The 27,461-nt window shown below is 41.6% G+C and overlaps 1 protein-coding gene across 3 annotated transcripts in view; it reads right to left on the bottom strand.

Annotated features, from left to right (window-relative positions):
* Positions 1–27,461, bottom strand: part of RAD23B (RAD23 homolog B, nucleotide excision repair protein) — a 45,774-nt gene that overhangs the window by 15,656 nt on the left and 2,657 nt on the right. For 2 of the 3 annotated variants that reach the window (XM_074854988.1, XM_074854989.1), the window contains exons 2-5: positions 12,313–12,413; positions 6,799–6,880; positions 4,011–4,090; positions 1,638–1,882 (exon numbers count right to left, since the gene is read on the bottom strand). In XM_074854988.1, the coding sequence (XP_074711089.1) occupies positions 1,638–1,882; positions 4,011–4,022 (257 nt within the window). In that variant the 5' untranslated portion in view covers positions 4,023–4,090; positions 6,799–6,880; positions 12,313–12,413. The remainder of the gene's footprint in view (positions 1–1,637; positions 1,883–4,010; positions 4,091–6,798; positions 6,881–12,312; positions 12,414–27,461) is intronic. The other variant, XM_074854987.1, reaches the window with a different exon arrangement.

Raw genomic sequence — 27,461 nt, 5'->3', positions numbered from 1 at the left:
TGATACCTGATATCGACCTGGGGACATGGTGTTGCAGCAGCCTCACATCTATCAGGCTACCAGAGTTGGCAACTCTTACCAGGAAGTAAAAGATCACCACATTAATCTGAATCAGTTTTCAGAAGATGCACTAAAATTCTAACAAGGCATTTACAGAGATGCATTTTTTTATGTAAGAAAAAATTTGTTCCAACAAGAATGCTTCACTACTATCTATCCCTAGTAAGATTTACAACTGAAAAAGATCAAAGGTGAAACAGGACACCAGCTTGCTTGGCCATGGTCCAATAAATCTTCATCAGCCTTAGTAATTTAACTTCTAAAGCAAATCAGAAACAAGCAGTACTCACTGAAATCAAGGCGGGTGGTAACTACAATGTATTTGTTAAATTATTCTCTTGCTTCCTGTTAAGTATGTACACTGAGGCTCCCTTACTGCAGTTTTACAACACCGCAATCTGTACAGGGAAAACCTGGAAAGCACTTTTTCAGTATCAAAGATTTAATCTAATCCTTCAGCCTACTGGACAAACTGAGCAGCAAAAAAACCCCACCCATTAACACTAAAAAAAAAAAATCTAAGTTATTCAACTGATAAATGAAATTTCCATTTGTATTCCATTTTAAAAAGATGTCCATTTCTTATAATTGCAAAATTAAATCATCAATTAGATATTCAGTGCAAGAAATCTGTGATGACATTTTCAAGATATTAGGCAATTGCAAGTTTTGTACCCTTATCATTAAACCAGTATTTGATGGTGTTTAAATACAACCACTTCAAAAATTAATGGCTTGTGCCCCCGTATTCACATAAATAACACACAAATAATTGAAAGCCAGTGTATGAAGAATGAAGACTTGATGCTATGCAGCACTTCAAGGGCCATTAAATTACAGTTAACATTTTTATCTCATGAAATACTTAAGCAACTTAAAGTGAGCAAAAAAAGGCTACAGTATACAACAAACCTCTAACTTCCATTTTATTTTTTTAAATGTAGATAATGCAGGTCAAAAGCTATCTCAGCTTCCACAGCTATCTGCAAATGGGCCAAGGAGCATTCAGAACAAACAAGCCTGTAGCTTTAAGACATTACATGATTAAGAGCAATAATATATCCTACATTTTGGAAGAAAAAGCTCTTTCCAGAAATTAAGACACTCTCACAGCAATAAAGAACTTACAGTTCAAATCTAACCAACATGGTTCAAAACAATTGGAGGCCTATGAACAGGTCAGGACAGGACACAACCCTCTGAAGCGTTTAAGAGTTTTGTGAACAGTATGGGATCCCCACGCAGATGAATATCCTCGGCCTGAAAAAAAACTTGCGCCACACTAACTCTGAAGTGCCTAATGGGAGCACAAGTCCTGTGTCATTTAACTCTCCACTCCATAGGTTTAGTTCAAGACCACACTTCCCACAGGAAAAGGTGTAAGTGGGGAGAGGCACTTCTTACCATCAGTAATGTTATACCTGAGCCAGTGACTGAAGTTACAGTAAAGAAAGGAAAAAATTACATATAGCTGAGAAAATGACTGGACTAACACTGTAACAGAAAATTCAACTTAAAATCAAAACTAGAAGCAACAGAAATGGACACAGAGGCCATTTTTGGAGGCTTATTCATACCTGTCAGTTGATGATGGGCTGACAGCAGCTGGTGCCTCAGATGGTTTTTCTTCTGGTTTTTCTTTAGGAGCACTCACAGGTCCAGATTCACAAGCAACTGCATCTGGTGCTGGTGGTGGAAGGACAGGAGCTGGCACAGAGGCAGCAACAGGGATTGATGCAGTGACTGGTGTGGGAGCTGCAGTTGTCAAGCTAATAGCAGTAGTAGCACTTGACTGCTGAGTCGCTGCAGCTGCTGCTTTGGGCTACAGGAGTACAACAGAATTCAGACACAGCACAAAGCTCCTAAATCCATGCTTTCTACAGTTAACACATTGATGAAACTCTGTTAAGAACATGTGGTTTGACATTGCTGTCTCCACATCAAGGATAACATTAAAACATTGCAAGACATTAAATCTATAATGCCTTTTACTGTGTTTAAACAGGCAACTGATAGTGTCACTAGAATACTTATTTAGACACCTCAGCAGTCACACTATTTGAGTATGAAGTGAAATGCAAAGGTAAGATGTAAATATTTACGGACCACAATACTCTAAAGGTGAATACCATCTTGTGTTTTTACAAAAGCACATTTTTCAGAAGAAACTAAAGCAGTTGTCAAAAGACACCTGACAAGCGCAATAAGCATTAGGTTTTCTCACCACTCAAATTTGGAAAAAAGTGATAAAGACAGAAATCACATTTCATTATGAATGCTATTTGCTGGGAAGTGACATGCTAAAAAATTTAAACTTAACCTGCAACAAGTTTTACCTATGCACTCTCTACATTCAAAGCTCCACATAAATGTCATGTACTTAAGTTCTGCAGTGAGCACCAAACATCCAGCAGAATCAAGGACTACCAAATATACAGCAACAAATTTAGAGTGGGTAATACTTACATATAATCTTCACACTTCTATCGGAAACATGAATTTTGCTTGGATGTAGTATTAATCCCATTATATAAAATTACATTTTTCAGAATGCACGTAACTTCCAGCTAAGGTATGGAGTTACATTTTTGAAAGCTGTATCACTGTAGTCCCTTACCTATGAATATTCTTAAGGACTGACAAGGCTGACCCCCCCCTCTCTGCTTTACTGAGAGAAACAGCTGAACTTTAATAAAACACAACTACTTGTTCAAGGTGAATCTCTTTTCAGACAATGCTTGCTTAAACTAGGAAAAATGGATTTCCTCCTCTTGTCTGAAAGGAAAGGAAAGGCTGGGAATGAACAGCTTCCAACACAACAGGCAAAACAAAGATCATTTTAAGAAGCATTCAGTGAAAAACACTGGAACATGTCTGAGAACGAAAGTTAGCGGTTGTGCTTACATGACAGGGCATGTATTATCCAGAAAAGAATCAAGAAAAGGGAAACTGAACTTGAAGACTTAGCAAAAGGACCGTAACACTGAAGAAATGCCCAGCTCCAAAACACAGGTCATTTAATATAAGGAGATACTGCATTTAGCAGTTCTTCATGGAGGTCTGTGTTTCTTCTGCTATAAACAAAAAAAGCTCTATTCCGAAATCCCATCTGCACCTGTCCTCTTGTACTGATAAATGCCTCCTCTCCAGGCAAGCCACAGACCAGAATGTTGTTTGTTAACGAAGACAGCAGTAACAGTTATGTTCAAACAGAGAATCTAATGAGCCAATACCAGACAGAAGTGAAGGAAAAGTGAAGATAGGTTTTATTTGTCAGAAGGAGGACCTCCAACTCCAAAATTAACTTCACATCTCAAGACAGAGACGCAGCCAGTTTTATTCAGATCCCAAGGGTCTGGAATGCCTAGAAAAATCAGTGGCTTGATTCCCAGAAGCAATCTGGTGACTGATTCAGAGGAAAGACACTTCAAATACATGTCACAGTCATTCCTTTTAATTTGCCATTGCAGTCATTCAAAACTCATGGGTTTGTTGATTGGCATATGTATCCTTTCTCTACTGGTTTAAGCTGCTGAGCTCAACAAAAGAAACAGCCATGAATTTTGAAGAGCAAGATGACAAGACTGAAGAGTTCTGTACAGAGGATTTAGTAACAAACTATCTAGGTTCCCTTCTTCCTTTTAATAATATCTCAGTGGAGAAATAACACAGAGAGACAACAAGGAAGAACAGTAAAATCAGCCACTGACAAATTTTTTCTTTGATATAAAATTCAGCACAGAACAACAAAAACAATCAGCATAGGCAAACTAGGACTGTGAAGCAGTATTTTGTATCCACTCGCAACAGCATTTATTTTTACTGTTGACCAAAACCTTCACATGATCAAATTCCACTGGTTTTAAGGATAGGTATATCCAATCACTCATCGCAATGAAAAAAAGAATGAAATGAATGCAATTTCCTTTTTAAAAATAATGACTACTCACTTTTGTCACCATAACCACCACAAAGTTCTTCTCATCTATTTTGTATTCTTTAAGAGCAGTATCATCATTAAGGATTTTACCTGGCAAATTAAACGGATACAAATTAAGAAGACGTTATTTAACAGATCATTAGATAATCTTGGGATTGCATCATATAAACGCATTTCCAAACAAAACCATAAAAACACGTTTTATGCCCATTTATAAACATTAGTAATCCTACAAAAAGTGTTTAGCTATTAAGTTTTGGCAGTAGAACTACAAGCAGTTCTCCTCCTATGATGTCTAATTAGCTTGAAGGCTGTTGCCTAAGTGTTGAAAATGCTTCAAATCATTTGAAACAAGTATTAAATCTAGAAGAGTTATTGGACCTTTATCACAGATAGAAGTAATGTAGAGGAAAGGCTTTAGCATACAATAAGACTAACTGAATAACTTATGCCTGCTTACACACTCTAGACACAGTAGGAAAACTCTTTCCTGCTTATCTTGTTTGCCCTTGAGATGTAGTGAGCTACAGTTCCTGCTGCAGGCTAAAGTTATCTGCATTAGGTAAGTTTGTGACTTTATAACTTTAACAATTTGTTCTTAAAAGAAGGCTAAAGCATTAGAAAAAGCTAGAACTATTCTGTATCCTGCTACCTCGACAGAAGGAGGAAAAAAAAACCCAACTGATCAGACAAAACCAGAAACATGTTTGTTATACTACCACTTTCAATGTTTCATAAGTAGAGATTGTACTGTGACAAAGTAGATTTGCCTCATGTCTACAAGAACTCAGATACACATTAAACAACATTGATTTTTTTTTTTTTAGGATAAGATCATTTAGAGGTGGTACCACAAATCAGAAAATTAAATATGTATTTCAGCCAGTTTCATAGCACCTACTTCTACTACAGAATTTTCAGGAAATATTTTACAATTTTAATTGATTCATTTTCTGAAGATGTGCCAAGGACCACGTCCCTATTTCAAGAGCAAAATACACATTTTCATAACCATTCTCAGTGCTAGTGGAATACATCACTTAATTGCAACTAGCAGGACACATCCTTATTCTGATGATTGCAGAGAAATCAAGCAATGCATATGCATTACAGCACCTGGAACACAAATGAGGTGGCACTGCCCTACTTTCAACTGGTTCGACCAGTCTTGCAGGTCAAATACTCAAAAAAGTATTGTATGTACTGTAGTAGTAGTAATACCTGTAGCAGATGGTGCAGCATCCGACTCAGAACCTGCACAGGTTTACTTACAATTTTCTGCTTTATAGGCACTTCGGGCTAAGAGCCTGCACAATGTATATAGGCAGACATCCTATCTTCTCAGGACACACCACTGTCAGGGTTTCTAGACTTTACCCTAATACAGATGACAACACAACCCAACTACCTCACTGTTGAGTAGCATAACCTTTTTTAAAAAAAATTTGCAAGCATTTTTAATTACAAATGCTATACTTTTTATCAGGTTCAGTTGGGATATCACTCTGCTTAACCAAACCATGAAAATTCTAAAGCTCATTTTAATCAAAGTAAAAATGTCATCAACACACCCTTGTTGTATCTCCCGTTCAAGAAAAAAATACAGTCAATCTCTGGATCTAAATCTTATTTCCTACATTTCTACTGCTTGTGAGAGTTATACAATGCTGCAGATAAGTTCTGGCTTCCAAAAATACTCAAGCCAACATCATAGGATCCCTTGATTTTTTTAATCACAGGAACATAATATTAAGAGTGTCATGCAATTACACATATTGCACAAGGCCATCTGCCTCGTTCATATTTCTTTATTATACATATGACTTTGACCTTCATGTTCTTGATGTGCCTTCCCTTCACTGAAGTACAAGGGACATAAAACTTGCTAAAAAACATAGCCCTGAGGAGTCCGTATAAACACGGAGAGACCCTCAACTTCTCTGCCATTATCATCTTTTTGTTGTGATCAGTGGCTTTAGCTTATTAGAAGTGGAAAACTACTACTGTTTACAAAGCAGTACACTGAAGAAATAAAAAGACCACCAAAGTTTCCTTCAAGCACAGTTTGAGAGGAAAAAGCACCAGAGTCAGTATTAGAACTTTTAAAGTTCTGACATGAAGTGAAAACAAAAAACTGTATCTGTGTATTAGTGCAAGTATGGACGAGTCAGGTAGAAAACAGTAAAAAAAATATTGCCAAAAAAATTCAAACTGTGTTAGCTCAAATAAAGTAACTTCATGTCTTTATCTGACATTAGCCTGCTTTTTGCTAGCAGTAATACATGTTTCTAATGACAGAGCTTAAAAGTATTGAAAGTACCTTTGTGTAGCAAAGATTTGGTGGTGGGTTTTCTTTTGTCAACACAAAAGAAATAATCTGATTTTTAATTCTCTGACATATATGTAGGAATGCTTCAGCTATACACAGCATATACTGAACAAAAGACAAGAATTAACCCAGAACATCAGATGTGATCTGCTTAAATCCCTATTTCTTGTAACAAAAGCTTTTTATACTTCACTTAGTATACCCTGTCCAGGACTAATGCTGTTAGCATATGATGCTGTAAGAGAAAGATAACAAGACACACACGTATTATAACCTGAAAAATTCTGATTCAAAGTTAAAAGTTCCCTTTGTTTCCAAGAGTCTCCCCTGTTGATTTGTTTTTCTGTTTGGTTTTTGGTTTATAACCTGTTTGCATTTCAGTACTTACAATCCTTAGAAGATTTAACATTCACATCAAACATAAAAAATAAGCTAGATTCAGATACAGTATCTTCAGAATATCCATTACCTGCATAAATTAGTTTTTGGCCAGCTACTGGAAAAACATCTTTTCCCCTTTCTGATTCAATCTTCTCTTTCAGTGCCTTCACCTAAAGCACAGAAACAGTCTTAATGAAAAAAAAAAAGTTTCACCATACAAACCTAATTAAGTACACTTTGTTCTAAGTTTTAAATACTAAAAGTTTTCAGTCCTATCTTGATTATGTCAAGTACACCAGTCTTCCAATGACGTCATTGTAACCACTTGCAGAGCAACATGTTCCCTTCCCAAATAACCTCTCGTCCTTAATCAAATTAGGTAAGTGATTTCTCCATGAGAAGTCTTTAAGTACGAGATTACAACACACTGAAAAAATGAGACATTTGGGCAAAAAATGCTTTTATCTACTGACCCATTTCCCTTCTTCCCCTCCCTTCTCTTTCTCTGAATGCAGGGGGTACATAGCTACACACAGCTGACGGTTTCCTTCATAATGACTCTTCAGGGAATGCCAGGTTTTTTGGTAAGGTCACCATGACATTCGATTTAACTCACTGGAATGACTCAAAGCCTCGATATGCAATACTTGTGCAAACTGTCCAGTTCATTTTAAACAAGTAGTTTTCAACTCCTTTCCCTCCCCTGTAATTTCTGGAGCTTTGCATAGCAATTTTAAGCCTACACATGAAAGCATTTTACCTTATTTACTTGCTTACGCAGACCACTGACATACAGTCCACACTTTCAGAGCACCACATACAATAGATCAAATGACACTGTGTTAGTTGTCATGTATCAGAATGCCCGTATTCTCTGGAAAGACTGCATAACACTATCCTGAGGAGATACAGGATGTCCCTGTAGAAGCTCTTCTGTACTGATACATCTGAAATCCTATTTTAAGACAAACTGCCTGTATACAAACATCCATTCTTCTTGCTTCCTGACACACTCCCAATATATGTAAGGCAAAGACACCAATCTGTTATGAACTTACTACTACAAACCAACTCCATCTTCTAAAGTTTTTTTTCCCTGAGAATTCATGAAACGCTGAAATCAAGATGCATATACCTAGCTATTAAACAGCTAAGCACATGACAATGCATTTATCTTGACAGCTTAATAGGACTAGCAATAATGTGTGCCATAGGTAGCTGTAGTATTACCATTTTTTGTTAATTTTCAAAGCTGTAGTTCACTGTTAGGGTTGCGTGAGTAGTAAATATACTGAAACGGTATCTTCAGGTACTAAATGGTATATATTTACTGAGCTTTGTGATTCCTGTCACCCACTTCTCATGCTTCCTGGCTTCACTTTATTCTTCTGTTAATCATGTCTTAGACCTTTGTGTTACCTTTCCACTTTTCCTTCATTGTCCCCTTGCTTCTCCCTCTTCCTCTCAGATTTTATTTCTGTGTTTCTTTATCAATCTTTTTAATAGGCTCATCCTTTCAGTTTGGATAAACCAAACTGACACTCTGTCCTGATTTTGGCCAGGACAGAATTAACTTTCCTTGAGCTGGGAGGGAGCACAGCTGGAGGGCCGGGCCTAGATTGGCCACTGGAGTATTCCATATCATGTGGCATTAGTTGGGATCGATCCTGGGGGCAGCCAGCATACTGGTCAGTGGGTGGTGAGCAGCCACATTGTGTACTACCCATCTGGACTTCCACTGTTACTGTTGTTTTGTTACCAACACTAAACTGTTGGGGTTTTTTTGTTTTTTTTTTTTTTTTTTTTAATTCAACCTGCTGCCTTTTTGTCGCTCCCCTATTTTACTGGGGGGGGGGGGGGGGGGAGGTAAGTGACTGGCTGCGTGTTGGCTACCAGCTGAGTTCAAACCATGATACACTCACAATGGCATTGCATCTTTTCAGCAGTATACATAAAAAGGAGTGTTTGTTTCACCAGGCTTCATGACCCAGCAGAGGAGGCCTGCAGAACCAAACCTCTTCTCTAAGTTTATATCGGATGTAGGTGGTTAAATCACTAACCACAAAAGGATACAGAACACAATGACTTCTGTCTACAGGGCTACTCCTAAATAGGAAGCCAACTCTTCTTTTTCCTTAGCAGATGGAAAAAGGATGCTTTTGGTATTAAAATAAACATGCCATGCCAGCCCCTGCTAAAAGCTTCAGAATCAGTCAGTCTCCAGCCAACCAGCTGCTTTTCCATGGCAAAACAGCAGCTCACTGCCATCCATAAGTCTTCAGGCAGGGTCAAACCATCACTCATTTTAGTAACAATTTGCTGATAGGATCACAATTCACATGCACTTACTTTATGAAAGTCTGTTCTATCCCTGGATTTACATTTATTTTAAAAGAGTATTTCCTTGAAAACTAAGAATCTAATTTGTGAATTCCTCCCCAGTTATTATTTAAGGCTGCAAGCCACTCACAACCAAACAGGCCCTTCTGGGCACAGATAAGCCATCAAGCAGTTTCTTCTGAATTTCAAAATACTAGATACTTCAGGCAACTCCAGTTAAGTGTCCTGCACCCACCAGGGCAAATTAAACCCCTGAATCGTGTTAAAAGCCTGCTATGTTTTCAAATGCCTACTTTTTAAACACATTGCTTACCTGTTAATATATTTATGCGCTTGTACTCATCACTCAAAAGATGGATGTCTCAAAGCTTCCTCTTTCATTCACAGTGACTGTATTTGTTATGGATTTCTAACAAATATCTCTAATGTGATCAGCTGGTATAATCTATTTTGGGGGAGAAAATTAAGGCTTGTTTCATGCCCACTGCACTCAAATCAAGCTACTGGTTTCAAATGTCTGCTTTGTCTTCCTCATGTTTTACTGTTTGAGTTCTTTTCCAGACTACAGTGTTTTTCCCACAAGTAACAAACCCAAAACCTGTTCTCTCAAATAAAAATGTATGAACAGCTAAATGTGATAGTTTAGGTCAGGACACACTAAATGTATGTGTTAATTACTACACAATAATTGGATCCATGCGAAAAAGTTAAGATATTTACTGTAGTAAAATATTGATGGTAAAATTCCAATGATCCATTTGCCTTTGCTGTCCAGCTCATGGGCAGTGCTTCCCCATACTACAATGGGAGTGATGTACTGCCCTCTTCCAAAACCTGATGTATAAGTCTGAAACAAATGACAGGGCTATGCTTTCATCCCTTTGGCAGGTGGCACTCCTCTCCAGACATTGGCAAACTGCAGTTTACACTTTGGGGCCAAGGGAATTGAGAAAAAAATGTTATGATGATGGTTAAACACAAGCAGTATTCATAGAAGAGTTTGGACTGGAAGGGACCTTTCATGGTCATCTAGTCCAATCCCCCCTGCAATGAGCAGGGACATCTTCAACTAGATCAGGTTGCTCAAAGCCCCGTCCAACCTGATCTTGAATGTTTCCAGAGATGGGACATCTACTACCTCTGTGGGCAACCTGTTCCAGTATTTCACCACCCTCATTGTAAAAAACTTCTTCCTTACATCTAGCCTGAATCTACCCTTTTTTAGCTTAAAACCATTACCCCTTGTCCTATCCTAAAAAGTCTGTCCCCATCCTTCTTATAAGCCCCCTTTAACTATTGAAAGGCTACAATGAGGTATCCCTGGAGCCTTCTTTTCTCGAGGCTGAACAACTCCAACCCTCTGCCTTTCCTTCCACGAGAAGTGTTCCATCCCTCCAATCATTACTCTGTCCCTCCTCTGGACCCACGCCAACAGGTCCATGTCTTTCCTGTGCTGAGGACTCCAGAGCTGGACACAGCACTCCAAGTGGGCTCTCACCAGAGCAGAGTAAGAAGGGCAGAATCACCTTCCTCAACCTGCTGGCTATGCTTCTTGTTATGCAGCCCACGATACAGTTGGCCTTCTGGGCTGCAAGCGCACATTACTGGCTCATGTCCAGCCTTTCATCCACCAGTATGCCCAAGTCCTTCTCCACAGGGCTGCACTCAATCCCTTCATCCCTCAGCCTGTACTGATACTGATCCAGGTGCAGGACCTTGCACTTCGCCTTGTTGAACTTCATGATGTTCACAGGGGTCTGCTTCTCGAGCTTGTCCAGGTCCCTCTGGATGGCATCCCATCCCTCAGGTGTGTCAACTGCACCACTCGGCTTGGTGTTGTCTGCAAACTTGCTGAGGGTGCACTCAATCCCACCGCCTATGTTGTTTATGAAGATATTAAACAGTACCAGTCACAATATGGATCCCCAAGGGACACCACTCATCACTGACCTGTCACTGATCTCCATCTGGACATTGAAGCATTGACCACTACACTCTGGGTGTGACCATCCAGCCAATTCCCTATCTACTAAAAAGCGCACCCATCAAATCTGTATCTCCAATTAAGAGACTGATGTGTCAAAGGCCTTACAGAAGTCCAGACAGATGATGTCTGTAGCTCTTCCCTTGTTCACTGATGTAGTCACTTCATTACAGAAGGCCACTAGGTTGATCAGGCAAGACCTGCCCTTGGTGAAGCTGTGATGGTTATCTCGAATCACCTCCCTGTCCTCCACGTGCCTTAGCATAGCTTCTAGGAGGATCTTTTCCGTGATCTTCCCAGGCACAAGGGTGAGGCTGACAGGTCAGTAGTTCCCAGGGTCCTCTCCTTTCTACCCTTTTTTAAAATGGGTGGTATGTTTCCCTTTTGCCAGTCACCAGGGACTCCACCTAACTGCCATGACTTTTTACATATCATGGAGAGTGGCTTGACAACTATGTCAGCCAATTTCCTCAGGACTCTGGGATACATCTCGTCAGGTTCCTTAGACTTACGTATGTTCAGGTTCCTGAGGTTGTCACAAACCTGATCTGCTCTTACAGGGGGAGGGACTTTGCTCCCCCATCCCCCATCTTGCAGTCATCCACTCGAGAGGTGTGGGAAGAGAGATTGCCAGTGAAGACTGAGGCAAAAAAGTTGAGTACCTCTCAGCCTTTTCCTCATCTGTTGTTACCAGTTTGCCAGTTGTGTTCATCAGTGGGGGGTACACTTTCTTTGACCTTCCTTTTCCAGCTGATATAGAAGCCCTTCTAATTCTTTGCATCTCTTGCTAAGTTCAGCTCCAGCCACAACTGCGCCTTCCTGACCCCATCCCCACACAACTGGGCAGCATCCCCATACTCTTCCCAGGATACTTGTCCCTGCTTCCACTGCCTGTGCATTTCCTTCTTGCCCTTTAGTTTGTCCAGCAGGTCCTCCCTCATCCATGCCCTCCTCTTGCCTTCCTTTCCTCATTTCTTACACCTGGGGATTGAGAGCTCTTGTGCTCTATGGAAAGCATCCTTAAAGATCTGCCAGCCCTCTTCTGCTCCCTTGTCCCTGAGGGCAGTTTCCCAGCAGGTCCTATTGACTAACTCCTTGAAGAGCTGCAATATTGCTTTCCTAGAATTCCTGACTTTTATCCCTCAGGATTGCAAACTCCACCAGTGCAGGATCACTGCAGCCCAGACTGCCTTCAATCTTGATGTCACCAATTAGCTCACTTGCCTTGGTGACCATCAGGTCCAGTATCACATACCCTCTGGTAGGGCTGTCTATTACCTGAATTGCTTATGGCACGCCATGCTACTTTTCCAGCAGATGTCAGGGTGGTTGAAGTCCCCCAGCAAGACAAGAGTCCGTGAGCGTGATGCCTCCTGTAGCTGGAGTAAGAAGGCTTTGTCAGTAGGCTCCCCTTGATTGGGCAGTCTGTAGTAAACACCAACCACAAGGTTGCCTTTGTTACTTCAGTCTTTAATTCCCACCCAAAGGTTTCAACTTGCTTGTGGCTATTCTTCAGAGACAGCTCTTCACAATCTATGTACTTCTTGACATAGAGGGCAACCCCTCTGCACCTCCTTCCTCATCTGTCCCTTCTGAAAAGCCTGTAGCCATCAACAGCTTCACTACAGTCATGGGATTTGTCCCATCAAGTAATGGCATCTAGGTCATAGCTTTCTAGCAGCATGGTAGCTTCCAATTCCTCCTGTTTGTTGCCCATGCTGTGCACATTGGTGTAGAGGCACTTCAGCTGGGCTGTTGGCCATGTCATCTTCTTAGAGGAACACACCTTAATTCCTTTGACATATTTCACCAGTGTTTCCCTGTTGTTTCCGATTACCTCAGGAGCCCCTGGCTCACCTTTGTAAGACTTCAAGTGTGCTGCAGTGTACCCAGCATGTCTCAGAGCAACACACTGAGGGTCCTCACTGGCACCATGTCCCTCTAACCTTGGCATGTCGTCACAAGCAAGCCTGGTATTATCCCCCTCCCCCTTCAAGTCTAGTTTAAAGCTCCATCAATGAGCTCCACTAGCTTGTGAGCAAAGACTCTCTTCCCTCTTTGAGAAACATGAATCCCATCCAACACCAGCAGGCCTGGTACTGTATAGACCATCCCATTACCAAAAAAAATGAAGTTGTAGCAGTGACATCAGCCATGGAGCCATGTATTAATAGACTGGGTCTGTCTATTTCTTCCAGTGTCACTGTCTGCAACTGGAAGGACAGAGGAAAAAGTTATCTGTGCTCCAGATTCCCTTACCAACCGTCCTAAGGCCCTGAAGCCTCTTTTGATTGCCCTTGGACTACATGTTGTGGCTTCATCACCACCCGCATCGAAGAGCAATAACGTGTAATAGTCTGAGGGCTGTACGAGGCTAGGAAGCTTCCTAGGGAAGTCCTTAACCCAGGCCCCAGTGAGGCAGCAGACTTCCCCAAGAGGAGGATCTGTCTGGCATATTGGACTCTCTCTTCCGCTCAGCAGGGAGTCACCTACAACTATAACTCGTCTTTTCTTCCTCACAGGGGTGGTCGTGATACAAGGGTATGCACTTCTGACTTTGGCAACACCTCTCGTGTAGATGGACCACCATCCAATATCATCCACTGACTGACCTTCTACATCAGAGCCTCATATCTGTTGTATACAGGCACCTGGGAAGGCGACATAGGCAAGGAGGGGATTTGCTTGCCATCCCAAGCGTGGACTTGCTTACATTCTCTCCTTTCCTTTAAGCTACTGCCTTCTGCCTGTTGAGGGGAAGATACAGGATCCCCTTCGTTTTTTGTTTTTTTTTTTTCTGGTGGCTGTTCCTGTTTCTGTCTCGGGGAGGGCAAAGCATGCTTCCACTAGTCTACCTCCATCTCAGACTCACAGATGCTCCTTAAATCTTTCTACTTCCTCTTGTAGCTCTGCCACCGGGCTGAGCAGATCATCCACTCGGTCACATATCACACAGCTGTTCTTACTACTGTCATCCATTACTAGTGAAAGCCGCTGGCACAACCCACAGCCTGAGACATGGATGGCTGCATGTTTTTGTGGGAGCTCTGTCTGGGTTGCCACATCCATTCCGGTGAGTGGAGAGGACTTCGCTTTCTGCTGGTGGATACCATTGCTAAGCTCCTTCTGAGATGATGATGACCATGAACTCAACTCACATCTTGAGCTTGTAGGGTGACGACACCCTTTCTGGGCGCCCTTCTGCATGAACTGCCATGCAAACTGACACACCATGCTCTGTTTGCCCACTCTGGTCACAGTGCTCCTCGTCATGCCCACTCCCTCAGCTGCTTTTTATAGGGGCGGGGGGGGGCGGGGGCAGTGGGGCTGCCATTGCTCTGGCAATGCAGCCAGTCTCCTGTGAGAGCTGCCAGCTCCTGAAAGGTCTCTCTGCTGCCCTGGCATTTCCCCGACTCAGGAAATCCTGCTGCACATCAAGAGCTGCCACTCCGCTGCAGATCAGACCAGGTCAGGTCCAGAGCAGCTCCCCTCAGCGTCAAGTTTATACTGCAGTTCTAGCACACCTGGTACACGTGCACTGTAGGGTGATTACCTCATATTCAAACCTCAATAGTAAACAGTTAACTTCCAATCCCCACTGGGTTTTCACACAAGGTGACATGGTTGTTGAAGGGTGAATGAATTCATGCAACCACTCCTTGACTTTCCAATTCTTTGGTATGACCACGTATGGGACAAAGTTTATCTCTGTTGGTCGAGGATTGTAATCAGTGATCCACCTGAGTTGCAGTCAGTGCTAATCAAAGTGATACCTGCAGTTCTACTACGAATGCTCCTTCTAAGAGGTCAGGCAGTTGAGGTATCAAAGGGGTATCATTACTCATTTCCACAGTAACAATGCCAAATACTTAATGTCCTTATGGATCCTTAAGATATCCATTCCTCAAAAAAGTCAGTGCCCAAGATGCAAAGGTAAGTCCCATTACAACATCATGAGGTTTACAGATTCCTCTAGTGAGACTGAATTCAGCTTCTACTACATGAAGCTTCCGCTGGCCTATATAGAGATAATGTTAACTTACCTGTAAGTTACTGTTACCCTACATACATTATTAACACACAAGCCCCAGTAGGAGCACCGCCTGCTAGACCCATATCCCGAGTATGAACCCTCAGGTTCCACAAGATTACACCCAGGAAAACTAACTTGGCAGCCATAGGCAGTCATGGACATTCAAGAGACCACACTTCAGCTGTAGAACCCCCTTCCACAGCCCAAAAGCTCACTTTGGATCACATTCCTGACATCACTTTTATTAATGTTGTGGTTTGGGTCCAGACAAGCTAAACACATACATTAATTACTGTGCAATAACTGGATTCATGTGAAGCAGCTTGGTATTTATTGCCTTGCTGAAGTAGTTCTTATTAATGCAAATAACACCACAAAGTTACATGAAAGCAGTCATCTCTGCCTCCCCTTTGCTTTCTGACAGGAGCAGGGCTGCGAGCAGTCAGGAGGAACAGTGTGCTGGGTTGGTGGTGCCAGCTGCCTTTTCTTGGAGCATGGTGACTCCAGCTGTGCAAGCTTGGTTGCAGGCACCCCTAGAGGGCCTCCACAGCCAGGTGTCACAAACTACAGAATCACAGAATCATCTAGGTTGGAAAGGACCTTGAAGATCATCTAGTCCAACCATCAACCCAACACTGACAGTTCCCAAATACACCAGATCCCTCAGCGCTATGTCAGCCCGGCTCTTAAACACCTCCAGGGATGGGGACTCCACCACCTCCCTCAGCAGCCCATTCCAACACCTAATAACCCGTTCTGTAAAGAAATGCTTCCTCATATCCAGTCTAAACCTTCCATGGTGCAGCTTGAGGCCATTCCCTCTTGTCCTATCGCTTGTTACTTGGTTAAAGAGACTCATCCCCAGCTCTCTGCAACCTCCTGTCAGGTAGTTGTAGAGGGCAATGAGGTCTCCCCTCAGCCTCCTCTTCTCCACACTAAACAACCCCAGTTCCCTCAGCTATTCCTCGTACATGTGCTCCAGACCCTTCACCAGCTTTGGTGATCTTCTTTGGACACGCTCGAGTAATTCAATGTCCTTTTTGTAGTGAGGGGCCCAAAACTGAACACAGTCATCGAGGTGTGGCCTCACCAGTGCCGAGTACAGGGGTAAGATCACTTCCCTGTCCCTGCTGGCCACGCTATTTCTGATACAAGCCAGGATGCCATTGGCCTTCCTGGCCACCTGGGCACACTGCTGGCTCATGTTCAGCCGGCTGTCAATCAACACCCCCAGGTCCCTCTCTGACTGGCAGCTCTCCAGCCACTCCTCCCCAAGCCTGTAGCGCTGCTGGGGGTTGTTGTGGCCCAAGTGCAGCACCCGGCATTTGGCCTTATTGAAGCTCATGCAGTTACAGTGGTACTGAACATAGGAATGAACTACACATTTGCTCCTCAAAGAACAGAGGCAATCTTTGGCCAAACCCTGCCAATACAGTGGCCATGACTAGCTGCTTAAAGGAATTTGAAAAAAACAAAAACGCTGAACAGAGAAGGCCATTACAGTTTTCAGTACTGGTCTTTATTCTCTGTACTTGCCATATATGTCAAGCCGTTTAAGAACAGATCACATACTGAAGTCAAACACAAGTTACTTTAGTTCTCAGATACATTTCTCCAGCTAACAGTTTACAAAAATCTAAAACAAATTTAAGCTTAACATAGCTCAGGTAATTTACCATATTTTGCTAACTGTATCCATAGACACACTGCCACTTGTAAACGCAAAGATCATTAACTGAGGCCTTATTTAAATGAACTCTACTATTCTCTCTACTATGAACTTTTGCCAAAGATATCTATATGTTATGGTGACTGACAGTAACTTAACACTAGAATCATAGAACAGTTTGGATTAGAAAGGACCTTAAAGATCATCTAGTTCCAACCCCCTCTTGCCATGGGCAGGGACACCTTCCACTAGATCAGGTTGCCTAAAGCCCCATCCAATCCAGCCCTGAACACTTCCAGGGAGGGAGGGGGCAGCCACAACTTCTCTGGGTAACCTGCTTCAGTGTCTCACCACCCCCATAGTGAAGAATTTCTGCCTTATGTCTAAACTAAATCTACCCTCTTTCAGTTTAAAACCGTTACTCCTTGTCCTATCACTACACCCTCTGATAAAGAGTTCCTCCCCATCTTTCCTTTAGGTCCCCTTTAAGCACTGGAAGGCTGCCAGAAGGTCTCCCAGAGCCTTCTCTTCTCCAGGCTCATCAACCCCAACTGTCTCAGCCTGTCCTCATAGGGGAGATGCTCCAGCCCTCTGATCATCTTCATGGCCTCCTCTGGACTCACCTGAGCAGGTCAATGTCCTTCTTATGTTGGAGCTGAACACAGTACTCCAGGTGGGGTCTCATGAGAGGGAAATAAAGGGACAGAATCACTTCCCTTAACCTGCAAGCTACACTTCTGTTGATGCAGCCCAGGATACGGTTGGCTTTCTGGGCTGTGAGCACACATTGCTGGCTCATAGTCAGTTTTCCATCCACTAATATCCCCAAGTCCTCTGCAGGGTTGCTCTCAATTTACTCATTGCCCAGCCTGTATTTGTACTCAGGATCACCTTGACCCATGTGCAGGACCTTGTTGAACTTCATGAGGTTTGCACAGCCCCACCTCTCCTGCCTGTCCAGGTCCAGCTGGATGGCACATCCCTTCCCTCCAGTGTGTCGACCACACCACACAGCTTGGTATCATCCGTAAACTTTCTGAGGGTGCACTTAACCCCACTGCCAAGTCGCCAACAAAGACGTTAAACATCATGAGCTCCAAATTATTAATTAAAAACTCCATAATGTGGTTCAAGTTGTTCCTATAAATTTGAAAATACATTAAATGGTCAAGTAACTTCCATAAAATACATTTCGGAACACTGTTTAAATGTTTTATACAGAACAGTAATTTACATAAGGGAATCTGTCATATCTCAAATGAATTCACTTAAGTGACCATACCTACTCTAAGGAGCAAATTTAAGTACTATAGCTTGAATCTGCAAGATAATGCAGTCAGCTGCAGATGTCAGCATTCTCCTGTTAGAGGCAGAAGTTCAAGAAACACACAGGCTAAAAAAAGTTTTTATAAACAGTGCCTGCCTGTTCTTTTGGCTTTCATCACCACCTAGAAACACTTCATTTGCAGAGGATACAATACTAATTCTCAGAATAAAAAAGGAATAAATAACATCAGATACATCCAATTTAACAGTAACATGCTAGTGGCATAAATTTCCTCTTGCAATTCTAACTGGAGTGATGGAAGACTTAGCACCCACTAATGAGAAGATACTCATTCCCTTAATTCTGCCAACAGAGAAGAATACATGAGCTCTTTCTAAACAACCTGTGTGTGGGACACAGTAGTCTGAACCACCTTCATTTAGATTTAAACTGTAAATGCTACTTTTTCAGGGAGACCAAAAAAAAAAAGCCCTCTCACTGCTCTTCAGAAAGGCAGCTGCATTTTCCAGCTAGTGGTACAGTAAACTGCTGAAAAGAGCAACAACCCAGACTTTGCCTCTAGCAAATTAGGTTGCAAAAAAATCTGGACTCAGCATCACCATCAATTTAGGGTTATTAAGTGAAAATTCATTTCAGTAAAACACACCCAGCACACTGATCTGTCAAACTCAGAAAGCAGGTTTAACATATACAGTCAACCTCTGCATCCATAACATTATGACATATTTTTCCTCAGAAATACAGACCCATAAACCAAACCTTCAGGCCACCTAGCTTTATTCCACCTGATCAGAATTCAAAATACATTTCAGTCCTTAGAGATTCCCATTTTTCTTCTGCTCTAATAAATTTTGCAGCAGAATAAAGGGAACTTACACTTTATGACAATACCCTTAAGAGCAGCATCAAATCATCTGCAAAGACTTACCCTAAAGATTTAGAATTGCACACTTAAACACTACAGTGCCTAACCTACAAGACGATTTTCTTCTGCCCCCTATGAATTGTCATTACAATTAAAGAGGAAGTGGTCAGAGACCTGCTACACCACTTGGATGCACACAAGTCTACGGAACTGGATGGGTTACACCCAAGGGTGCTGAAAGAGTTGGCAGATGTGCTCGCCAAGACGCTTTCCATGATTTACCTGAAGTCATGATTAACTGGGAGGTCTCATTGGACAGAGGGTAGCAAACCACAGAATCACAGAATCATCTAGGTTGGAAAAGACCTTGAAGATCACCTAGTCCAACCATTAACCTAACACTGACAGTTCCCAAATACACCAGATCCCTAAGCGCTATGTCAACCCGACTCTTAAACACCTCCAGGGATGGGGACTCCACCACCTCCCTCAGCAGCCCATTCCAACGCCTAACAACCCATTCTGTAAAGAAATGCTTCCTCATATCCAGTCTAAACCTTCCATGGTGCAGCTTGAGGCCATTCCCTCTTGTCCTATCGCTTGTTACTTGGTTAAAGAGACTCATCCCCAGTTCTCTGCAACCTCCTTTCAAGTAGTTGTAGAGGGCGATGAGGTCTCCCCTCAGCCTCCTCTTCTCCACACTAAACATCCCCAGTTCCCTCAGCTGCTCCTCGTACGACCTGTGCTCCAGACCCTTCACCAGCTTCGTTGACCTTCTTTGGACACGCTCGAGTAATTCAATGTCCTTTTTGTAGTGAGGGGCCCAAAACTGAACACAGTCATCGAGGTGTGGCCTCACCAGTGCCGAGTACAGGGGTATGTAATGTATTTCTTTGTACCACCCATCTACTTGTACTACCCAAGATGTAGCACCCATCCCATCTACACGAGAAGCAGAAAGGAGTATCCAGGAAACTATAGACCTGTCAGTCTGACCTTAGTACCAGGGAAGGTCATGGAGCAGATCATCTTGAGTGCCATTACAAGTCATATAATGGACGACCGGGGGCTCAGGCCTAGTCAGCGTGGGTTTATGAAAGGCAGGTCCTGCCTGACAAACCTGATCTCCTTCTATGACAAGATGACCCAACTACTGGACGAGGGAAAAGCTGTGGATATTGTCTACTTGGATTTTCGAAAAGCACTCGACATAATTCCCCATAGAATTCTCATGGAAAAACTGGCTGCTCATGGCCTGGATGAGCGAATGTTCTGCTGGGTCAAGCACTGGCTGGATGGACGGTCCCAGAGAGTGGTGGTCAATGGAGTTAAATCCAGCTGGTGGCCAGTCACAAGTGGTGTTCCTCAGGGCTCGGTGTTGGGACCATTTCTGTTTAACATCTTTATTGATGATCTTGATAAGGACATAGAGTGTATCATCAGTAAGTTCGCAGATGACACCAAGTTAAGCGGGAGTGTCGATCTCCATGAGGATAGGGAGGCTCTACAGAGAGACTTGGATAGATTGGATCGGTGGGCCACTGTCAACGGGATGAGCTTCAACAAGGGCAAGTGCCAGGTCCTGCACTTGGGCCACAACAACCCCATGCATTGCTACAGGCTTGGGGAGGTGTGGCTGGAGAGCTGTGTGGAAGAGAAGGATCTGGGGGTTCTAATTGACAAGCAACTGAACATGAGCCAGCAGTGTGCCCAGGTGGCCAAGAAAGCCAACGGCATCCTGGCTTCTATTAGAAATAGTGTGACCAGCAGAAGTAGGGAGGTGATAGTCCCCCCGTACTCTGCACTGGTGAGGCCACACCTGGAGTATTGTGTCCAGTTTTGGGCACCTCAATACGAGAGAGATATCGAGGTGCTGGAGCGAGTGCAGAGGAGGGCAACGAAGATGGTGAAGGGTCTGGAGAACAAATCCTATGAGGAGTGATTGAAGGAGCTGGGACTGTTTAGCTTGAGGAAGAGAAGGCTAAGGGGAGACCTCATCACTCTCTACAGCTACCTGAAAGGACACTGTAGAGAGGTTGGTGCTGGTCTCTTCTCACAGGTAATTAGTGACAGAACAAGGGGGAACGGCTTTAAACTGCAACAGGGGAGGTTTAGACTGGACATTAGGAAAAATTTTTTCACAGAAAGAGTGGTTAGACAGTGGAATAGGCTGCCCAGGGAGGTGGTGGAGTCACCATCCCTGGATGTGTTTAAGGGTGGTTTAGATGAGATGTTGGTGGATATGGTGTAGGGGAGAACTTTGTAGAGTAGGGCTGATGGTTGGACTGGATGATCCCAAGGGTCTTTTCCGACCTGAATGATTCTGTGAATTTAGATGTGAAATTCTCCCTACTATTCAGAGACTGTACTGAACACAATGCCCTGAAGAACAGATGCCATGCAATCTGTTTAATTAAGAGTCAGAGTTGATTGACTCCTAACTGAAAAACTGAAGTCTTCCAAAGAAATACCAGCCCCTAACTACATCCTAGCTGGGCACCCTAAAAACAGGCTACATGAAACTGCTAGTACTAAGCTGCCCAGTTGGTCCCTACAGTTATTTTAGTCAGCTAAGCAAGCAGGGCAAGCTGGGTTACACTTAGACAAGTAGTTCCCACAGTTCAGTACATTGAGCAAACTCCCTACATTCCCTCTCACACATCAATTTCCATTTCTCTTTCCTTATACACTACGTTAAAAGAGGAAAAAAAAAACCCAGCTGATTCAAAGACACCGTTCATAATTCCTAACAAAACAGCCAACAGTATACTTCCATCAATTTGAATTTATAATTGCACAGGCTGTACAACACAGGCAAGATAAACTTCTGAATTTCTTGAGATCTGTGAGAAATTGAATATAAAACTGAAAAGGACCCCTTCTGACATCAAGCCACTAACCCGCCTTCCACACCACAATCTCCATCAGGTATCTGATCCACCTGCACCTATAGACAAGTTAGGTCATTTGCTATTTCTTCTACCACAAGGCTGCTACAATGTTTATTCTGATGTTGGAAGCCTTTTCCTAATTTCCAGCCTAAATTAATTCATAGACTATTAATACTCACTTGTTCTTATGCTGATGTTATAATTCAAGCATGAACAGCCTTCCCACCTGTCATGGTGCTTACCACTGTATCTATACAGTATTATTAAATCTTTCTCCCAGCTTGTGAGCTAAGCTAGCCAGGGCTCTTTAGTCTCCTTTCACATGGAAGTCTCAGTCTTCCATACCTTCCTAGTCACCCTTTCTTTCTTCCACCTGCTCTGGTGGAAATTCATTACACCTGGGAACAGGTGACCAGCACACATGTAGTAGAGTGGCATCACTTCTCTCACTGCAAATTCCAGGATCTGTGAGCTTCAGGGTTTCATCTTGCAGTGAATCCAACTCATTAATCTATGCTGTTTACTGGACAGCCATTTCCAAAAGACTCACCCTCAATCAAGCAGCCAAGTACAAACATTAAACTTTGCATTCTTCAATTCCATCATGTTTCCATCAATTTGTACTCAAAATCATCAAATTCTTATCAAATTAATAAAACAAATAGGAAGAGACGGATCCCAAGATTAACTCCAAAAGACCTTCACTATGAACCAACCTACATCTGAATTGTTTTTCTCTTTTCAAGAAGAAACTTCAAGCAGAGTGTTTTTTTTAATCTACCTTGTAATCCTCTACCAATCTCCATCTCTTCTGTGATCGACTAACAGGTTTCTCCCAGACTTTGAGAAAAGTCATCGTTTAGACAAGGCAAAGGCTTTCACAGTCCAAAGGGCTTTGCTCTCCTCCTCCTCCCTGAGGGAGGACATGCTAGTCTAAACATGTCTGTTTAGAATTTAGGCTTAATATTCCTGAGTTTTCCCTCCCACTGCCCTTGAAAACATATTTACCACACATTATACTGCCATACAGACACTGCTCAAAGTCAGGTGAGGACAATGCAGTTGTATCAGACAATAAACCGGCTAATGAAGCAACAAACTGCCCAGTGCAACAGGTTTTACTACCCTTTATCAAACTCCGTGATCAGCAACAGATTAATTGCATATATTCTGCCTACTACTGAAATGTCCAGAGGATAAGAAGCTACTTAGCTCATCAGTAAAGCTACTATAAAGCATTTACTTATAAGAACACATTTTGTTCTAGCTACTTTCTTCTACAAATAATAAAACCAGATTTTGCTAGCACAAACCTACATTTACAGTAATTTCTTGTATTGTCTTCCTAAACAGGATGCTCCTCCTATTTAGTCAGGAGACCACCTCAACGGTTGCATGAACAGACTACTGCCCTACTTTGGATCCCAAAGGTATAAGAAATAAGAACGACAGCAGAGGAATAATCTTGTGAATTCAGTCAGGTTTACGAGTCTACTGAGTGACTGGGAAAAAAACCCATTTGTACTCAACTAAAAACAAGGCATTTAAAATTATTCCAATATTTAAAAACAGCCTCACAGACAGTGCAAAGCATTCATAAACTTCTGTATTTACTGTATGGATTTACTGTGAAAAAGTTGGTACACAAAGAAAGAACCAGCATTGTCTGGAAGATAAATAGTCTGGAATCAGCAAGGCACAAATCCAAGTTTAGCTCTAGCATTTGCCTTCCTGAGCAATTACCTCTACAATTCTAATTTCGTCTCCATAACCGAGCTCATCTACACCTAGGTGAAGTTTATCAGTCTAGTAGTTGCTGTTATACATTGCCCAGAGATCAACAAAATTAATATCTGATCTCAAAGTTGACCTCTATGCACTGCTACCCTGCATTTCAAAATTGATCTAAGCCCTGTTGAAAAGGGGGCACTAGGGCCAGTTTTCTGATGCTAAACAGTGACAAAAAGAGCTGCATACGTGGAGCTTTGTACTAACACATGAACACACAGATTTCAACATAAAGCAGAGCTTTAAGCAACAGGGGGAAAAAAGCTCACCAACCTGCACTTTTCAAAAAAAGCAGAAAGATGTGACTACTGACAGCTCTGAGTACCCCTATGAAGTCACAACAGCTTGTTTTAAGGAGAAAGCTTACCTTCTGAGTGGTGACTACTGCATGGCCATGTTGATCAGCATAAACAACCCTCCAGTACCATTAAACTGACAATTTTTACAAGGATGTTCTCCACAAACTGATTTACAAGTGTAAAAGCAATATAGTGGCTTGAAGATGAACAAAATTGGCAAGACATTTTAAGTAATTACAAAAAGACACTTTAAAAAACCCAACTTTCCCAATACTGATACTGACAAACCAGTTGGAGGAGTAAAACAAGTTTTATTTAGATATGCATTAATGGCCTTCATTTAGATAACCAAATAAAAAACAAGTTAGAAATACAAGGTGTGAAGCTCAGACGTTCAAGTTGGCAGGGATGGGGATAAGGATTTCCACCCCAGTTCTGCTAGAAGTACAAGTTTAAATTTTTCTTGCTGACAGCTGAACTGGGTATGAACATTCCAAATAAAACAGTTGTAAAATGATGGTCGTAGAGCCAATGCATTTGAAAAATGGCTAATGTGTGAAAACATACTCTAATACAAATAAAATTAGTTGTATTCATAATTTATGCTATCTTAACTTTTATTTTATTAAATTTTAAAGAGTGTGTGTCATCCCTTCAAAGTTCTTTGGAAATTATGTTAGAACACTCACTGGAATTTAAGGAATATATTCCTGAATATGTCAAAGCCTAGCCTTCTTCAGCCAAGAACTAGAACAACTTCCCTTGCTTGAAAATCCTAACTCTAGCCAGGAAACAGGGAAAAAGACTAAATACCAAAGACAAACACTAGCAAAAAACCTTACACATTTAATAAAATAAACATGAATTATCAGAGAACGTAACTTGAAAATGCTACAGTCTCCAAAGGAAGTATAAAAGTAATGAAAAAAAAATGCAAACGGTCCCTGACACTCTTATTCTGGTAATCTCTGAAGCTACCATTTTTGCAGAGTCATTTATCAAACCTCACTACGATCCCTTCAAATTCACACCTCCTCTGACTCCATATGCAAGTACATACACTCACCAATAAAATCCTAGGGGATGCAACAGCAATGTAACAATCCTCTAGAAGAGGAGAAAGATACCTGCTGTAAAATCAAAGAAGAATTAGAGAAAAATATCCGGACTTGAAACAGAAAGACATCTTTAACCTAGAAGGATATTTCTGGATTTTGAACAGGATCCTGAGAGCACTTATCCTCTAACCACACCAAGACTATAAACTTTCAGAGAAATATAAAAATTATCCTCTTATCAGCAACAGTGCAGGATTAACCTGCACTGAAACACACATAGGAGGAACGTCAGTTAAGTTCATACTTCCTCATAGCTAACAAGCCTCCAAGTCAGATTTTACCATTTCACCCACAAATATTCTCTGGCTCTTGCAGAACTGTTTCTAAAGTTAATTCTTCTGACAAATACAATAATTACAGCAAAACTAAAGTGACCAAAACTAAACCTATTGCTTTTATATCTTTTTATATCAGGAAAAAAAGAAAATCACTTTATGAGGTAAATGTACTACTATTTACAATTTATTCCCTTATACGTTCAATTGTGTTAACCCTTATTCTTCACTAATGCTGCTAGATCAGGAGGTGCTTTTCCAAAAGAAACCCAGTTTACCAGGAGATCTCTAAGAAATATGATCAATACCTTTTACAACAACCCATTATTTGTTTCCATGCATCTTTCCTAGCCCCAGACAGAACAAGAATTGGTACAAAGTCTGCTGTAAAATTACACAGGCTTCCAATAGTCATCTCCTTTTTTCATTAGATGCTTTAGTATAGCTCTCAATATGCTGAATAGGTACAGATGTAACCAATACAATTTTGTGGGTTCACAAATAGTATTCACTTTCCTATGGGTTCACAAATCATACTCTATCCATCCAGACAATAGTCTGCACCAATTCAGAAATTTATCACTGCACTCTCTGAAGAGAATTAAAGCAGCTTGCCATCTTATCACAGACACCCCCCACGTACATATTAAGTACCATCTCCCTAATATGTACCACGTCACTGTTGCTACATAGCCAAAATGTTTTTTATATCCCCTACAAATCAGAACATACAAATTCTTTGTTATGACATCGTCTTTTGAAAAATGAGAGTGGATCTCTTCTTCCCTGTAGTATACCTGTTTTATCTGGAAAAATTAAATGAAAAACCTCACTTTTTTCTTATTACATACCCTTTGGATCCTGCTTCATTTTTGCTGAAGCACACTCCCCACACATTTAATATAGCTTTGGTTAGTATCTAGCCTAAATTTCTCACCTTAAAAACCAGGAGGTTCCAGCACCAAAGGGGCATAATGTTAGCATCCAAAAATCCCCATACACATGTTTAACATAAAACATAAACACACAGAAGTTCAAACTTCCACAACTAGGTGTCTTGTTGACACAGTGTTAAAAAAGCAGGCACTTCCTGCGTGTTCAAACATTGTGGCAGGACAGTGAAATGTGAAAGCCCATATTATGTGACACAGAGACTACAGCCAAAAGCCTACTGACATCCTGAATATTCCTTGCACTTCTTTGCATTTTGACAGTCGGGTTTTTAGGTTAACAGCACAGGGAAGCTGAAAAAGCACAGACTTACTTTCAACTGGTATCTCACTTCCAAAGAAAAAGAATGTTTGTTAAGACTTTTTAAAAGCCTATTTCATGTCTACATAGTGACAACTACAACAGAAGCACTAGATTTAGAAGCCTGCAATGTCATCTCTGTCACCTCAGACAAGAGATGTGGCTACACAGGTCCACATGAATTTCAGACAGGGCTTATTACTTGCTCCTAACACAACCTTTAACATATTTACTCTCTCACAGTCAACAAACTCAAGAAGCAGCTTGTACAGATAAATGCATGCTTTGGTTAAGTCGAAATGCTCAAGTACTGAACTGCCCCGTTCGGAACACTTACAACAGTTACGCGTAAATCCAGTCCTCTACAGAGCACGATGACTACAACATTGGTTCCCATGCACTCCAAATGTTTTTCCCCCAAAACTTAACAAAAACAGACATGCCTGCAAAATTTTCTTCATTTGATAACCCTTCTCAAATAACAGGGCCCAAGGCTAAATCTTTCTAACTTTTTTAGCCAAAGTATTTGACAGTCGTCATCCAGCACTTTCACACAACAAGAATACTCTATGCTTCAAGCCTAATTTTTATTCAGTCAAAACTGTCAGTGGGCCAATACTTTAAAACACAACTAAAGCAAAATTAAAGTCACATGATTAAAAGCATGTTTTGAACTTTAAAATGCAACTCTCTGATTTAGCAGGGAAAAAAAAATCAGTTGCTTGTGTAAAAGGTGTAACAAGCCCAATTAGTTATTAGGAGTGTGTTGCTTCAAATTCTTACTGGCAGGTTTGTTTAAATATTCCTTACTATTAATGACAGCTTTCAGTTACAAGCATAAACTCTTGTTAGAACACTACCTCGCACTGTTACATCAAGTCTCTTCGAATTAGTTTTGTATTGAGAGTAAGGGGACAAATTGCTAGAACCAGAATCCAATTTTAGATTAA

The sequence above is a fragment of the Strix uralensis genome, chromosome Z (genome assembly GCF_047716275.1).
Source record: "Strix uralensis isolate ZFMK-TIS-50842 chromosome Z, bStrUra1, whole genome shotgun sequence".
NCBI lineage: Eukaryota > Metazoa > Chordata > Aves > Strigiformes > Strigidae > Strix > Strix uralensis.
Note: the sequence above shows the minus strand (reverse complement) of the source record. Positions and strands in the feature narration are given on the sequence as shown.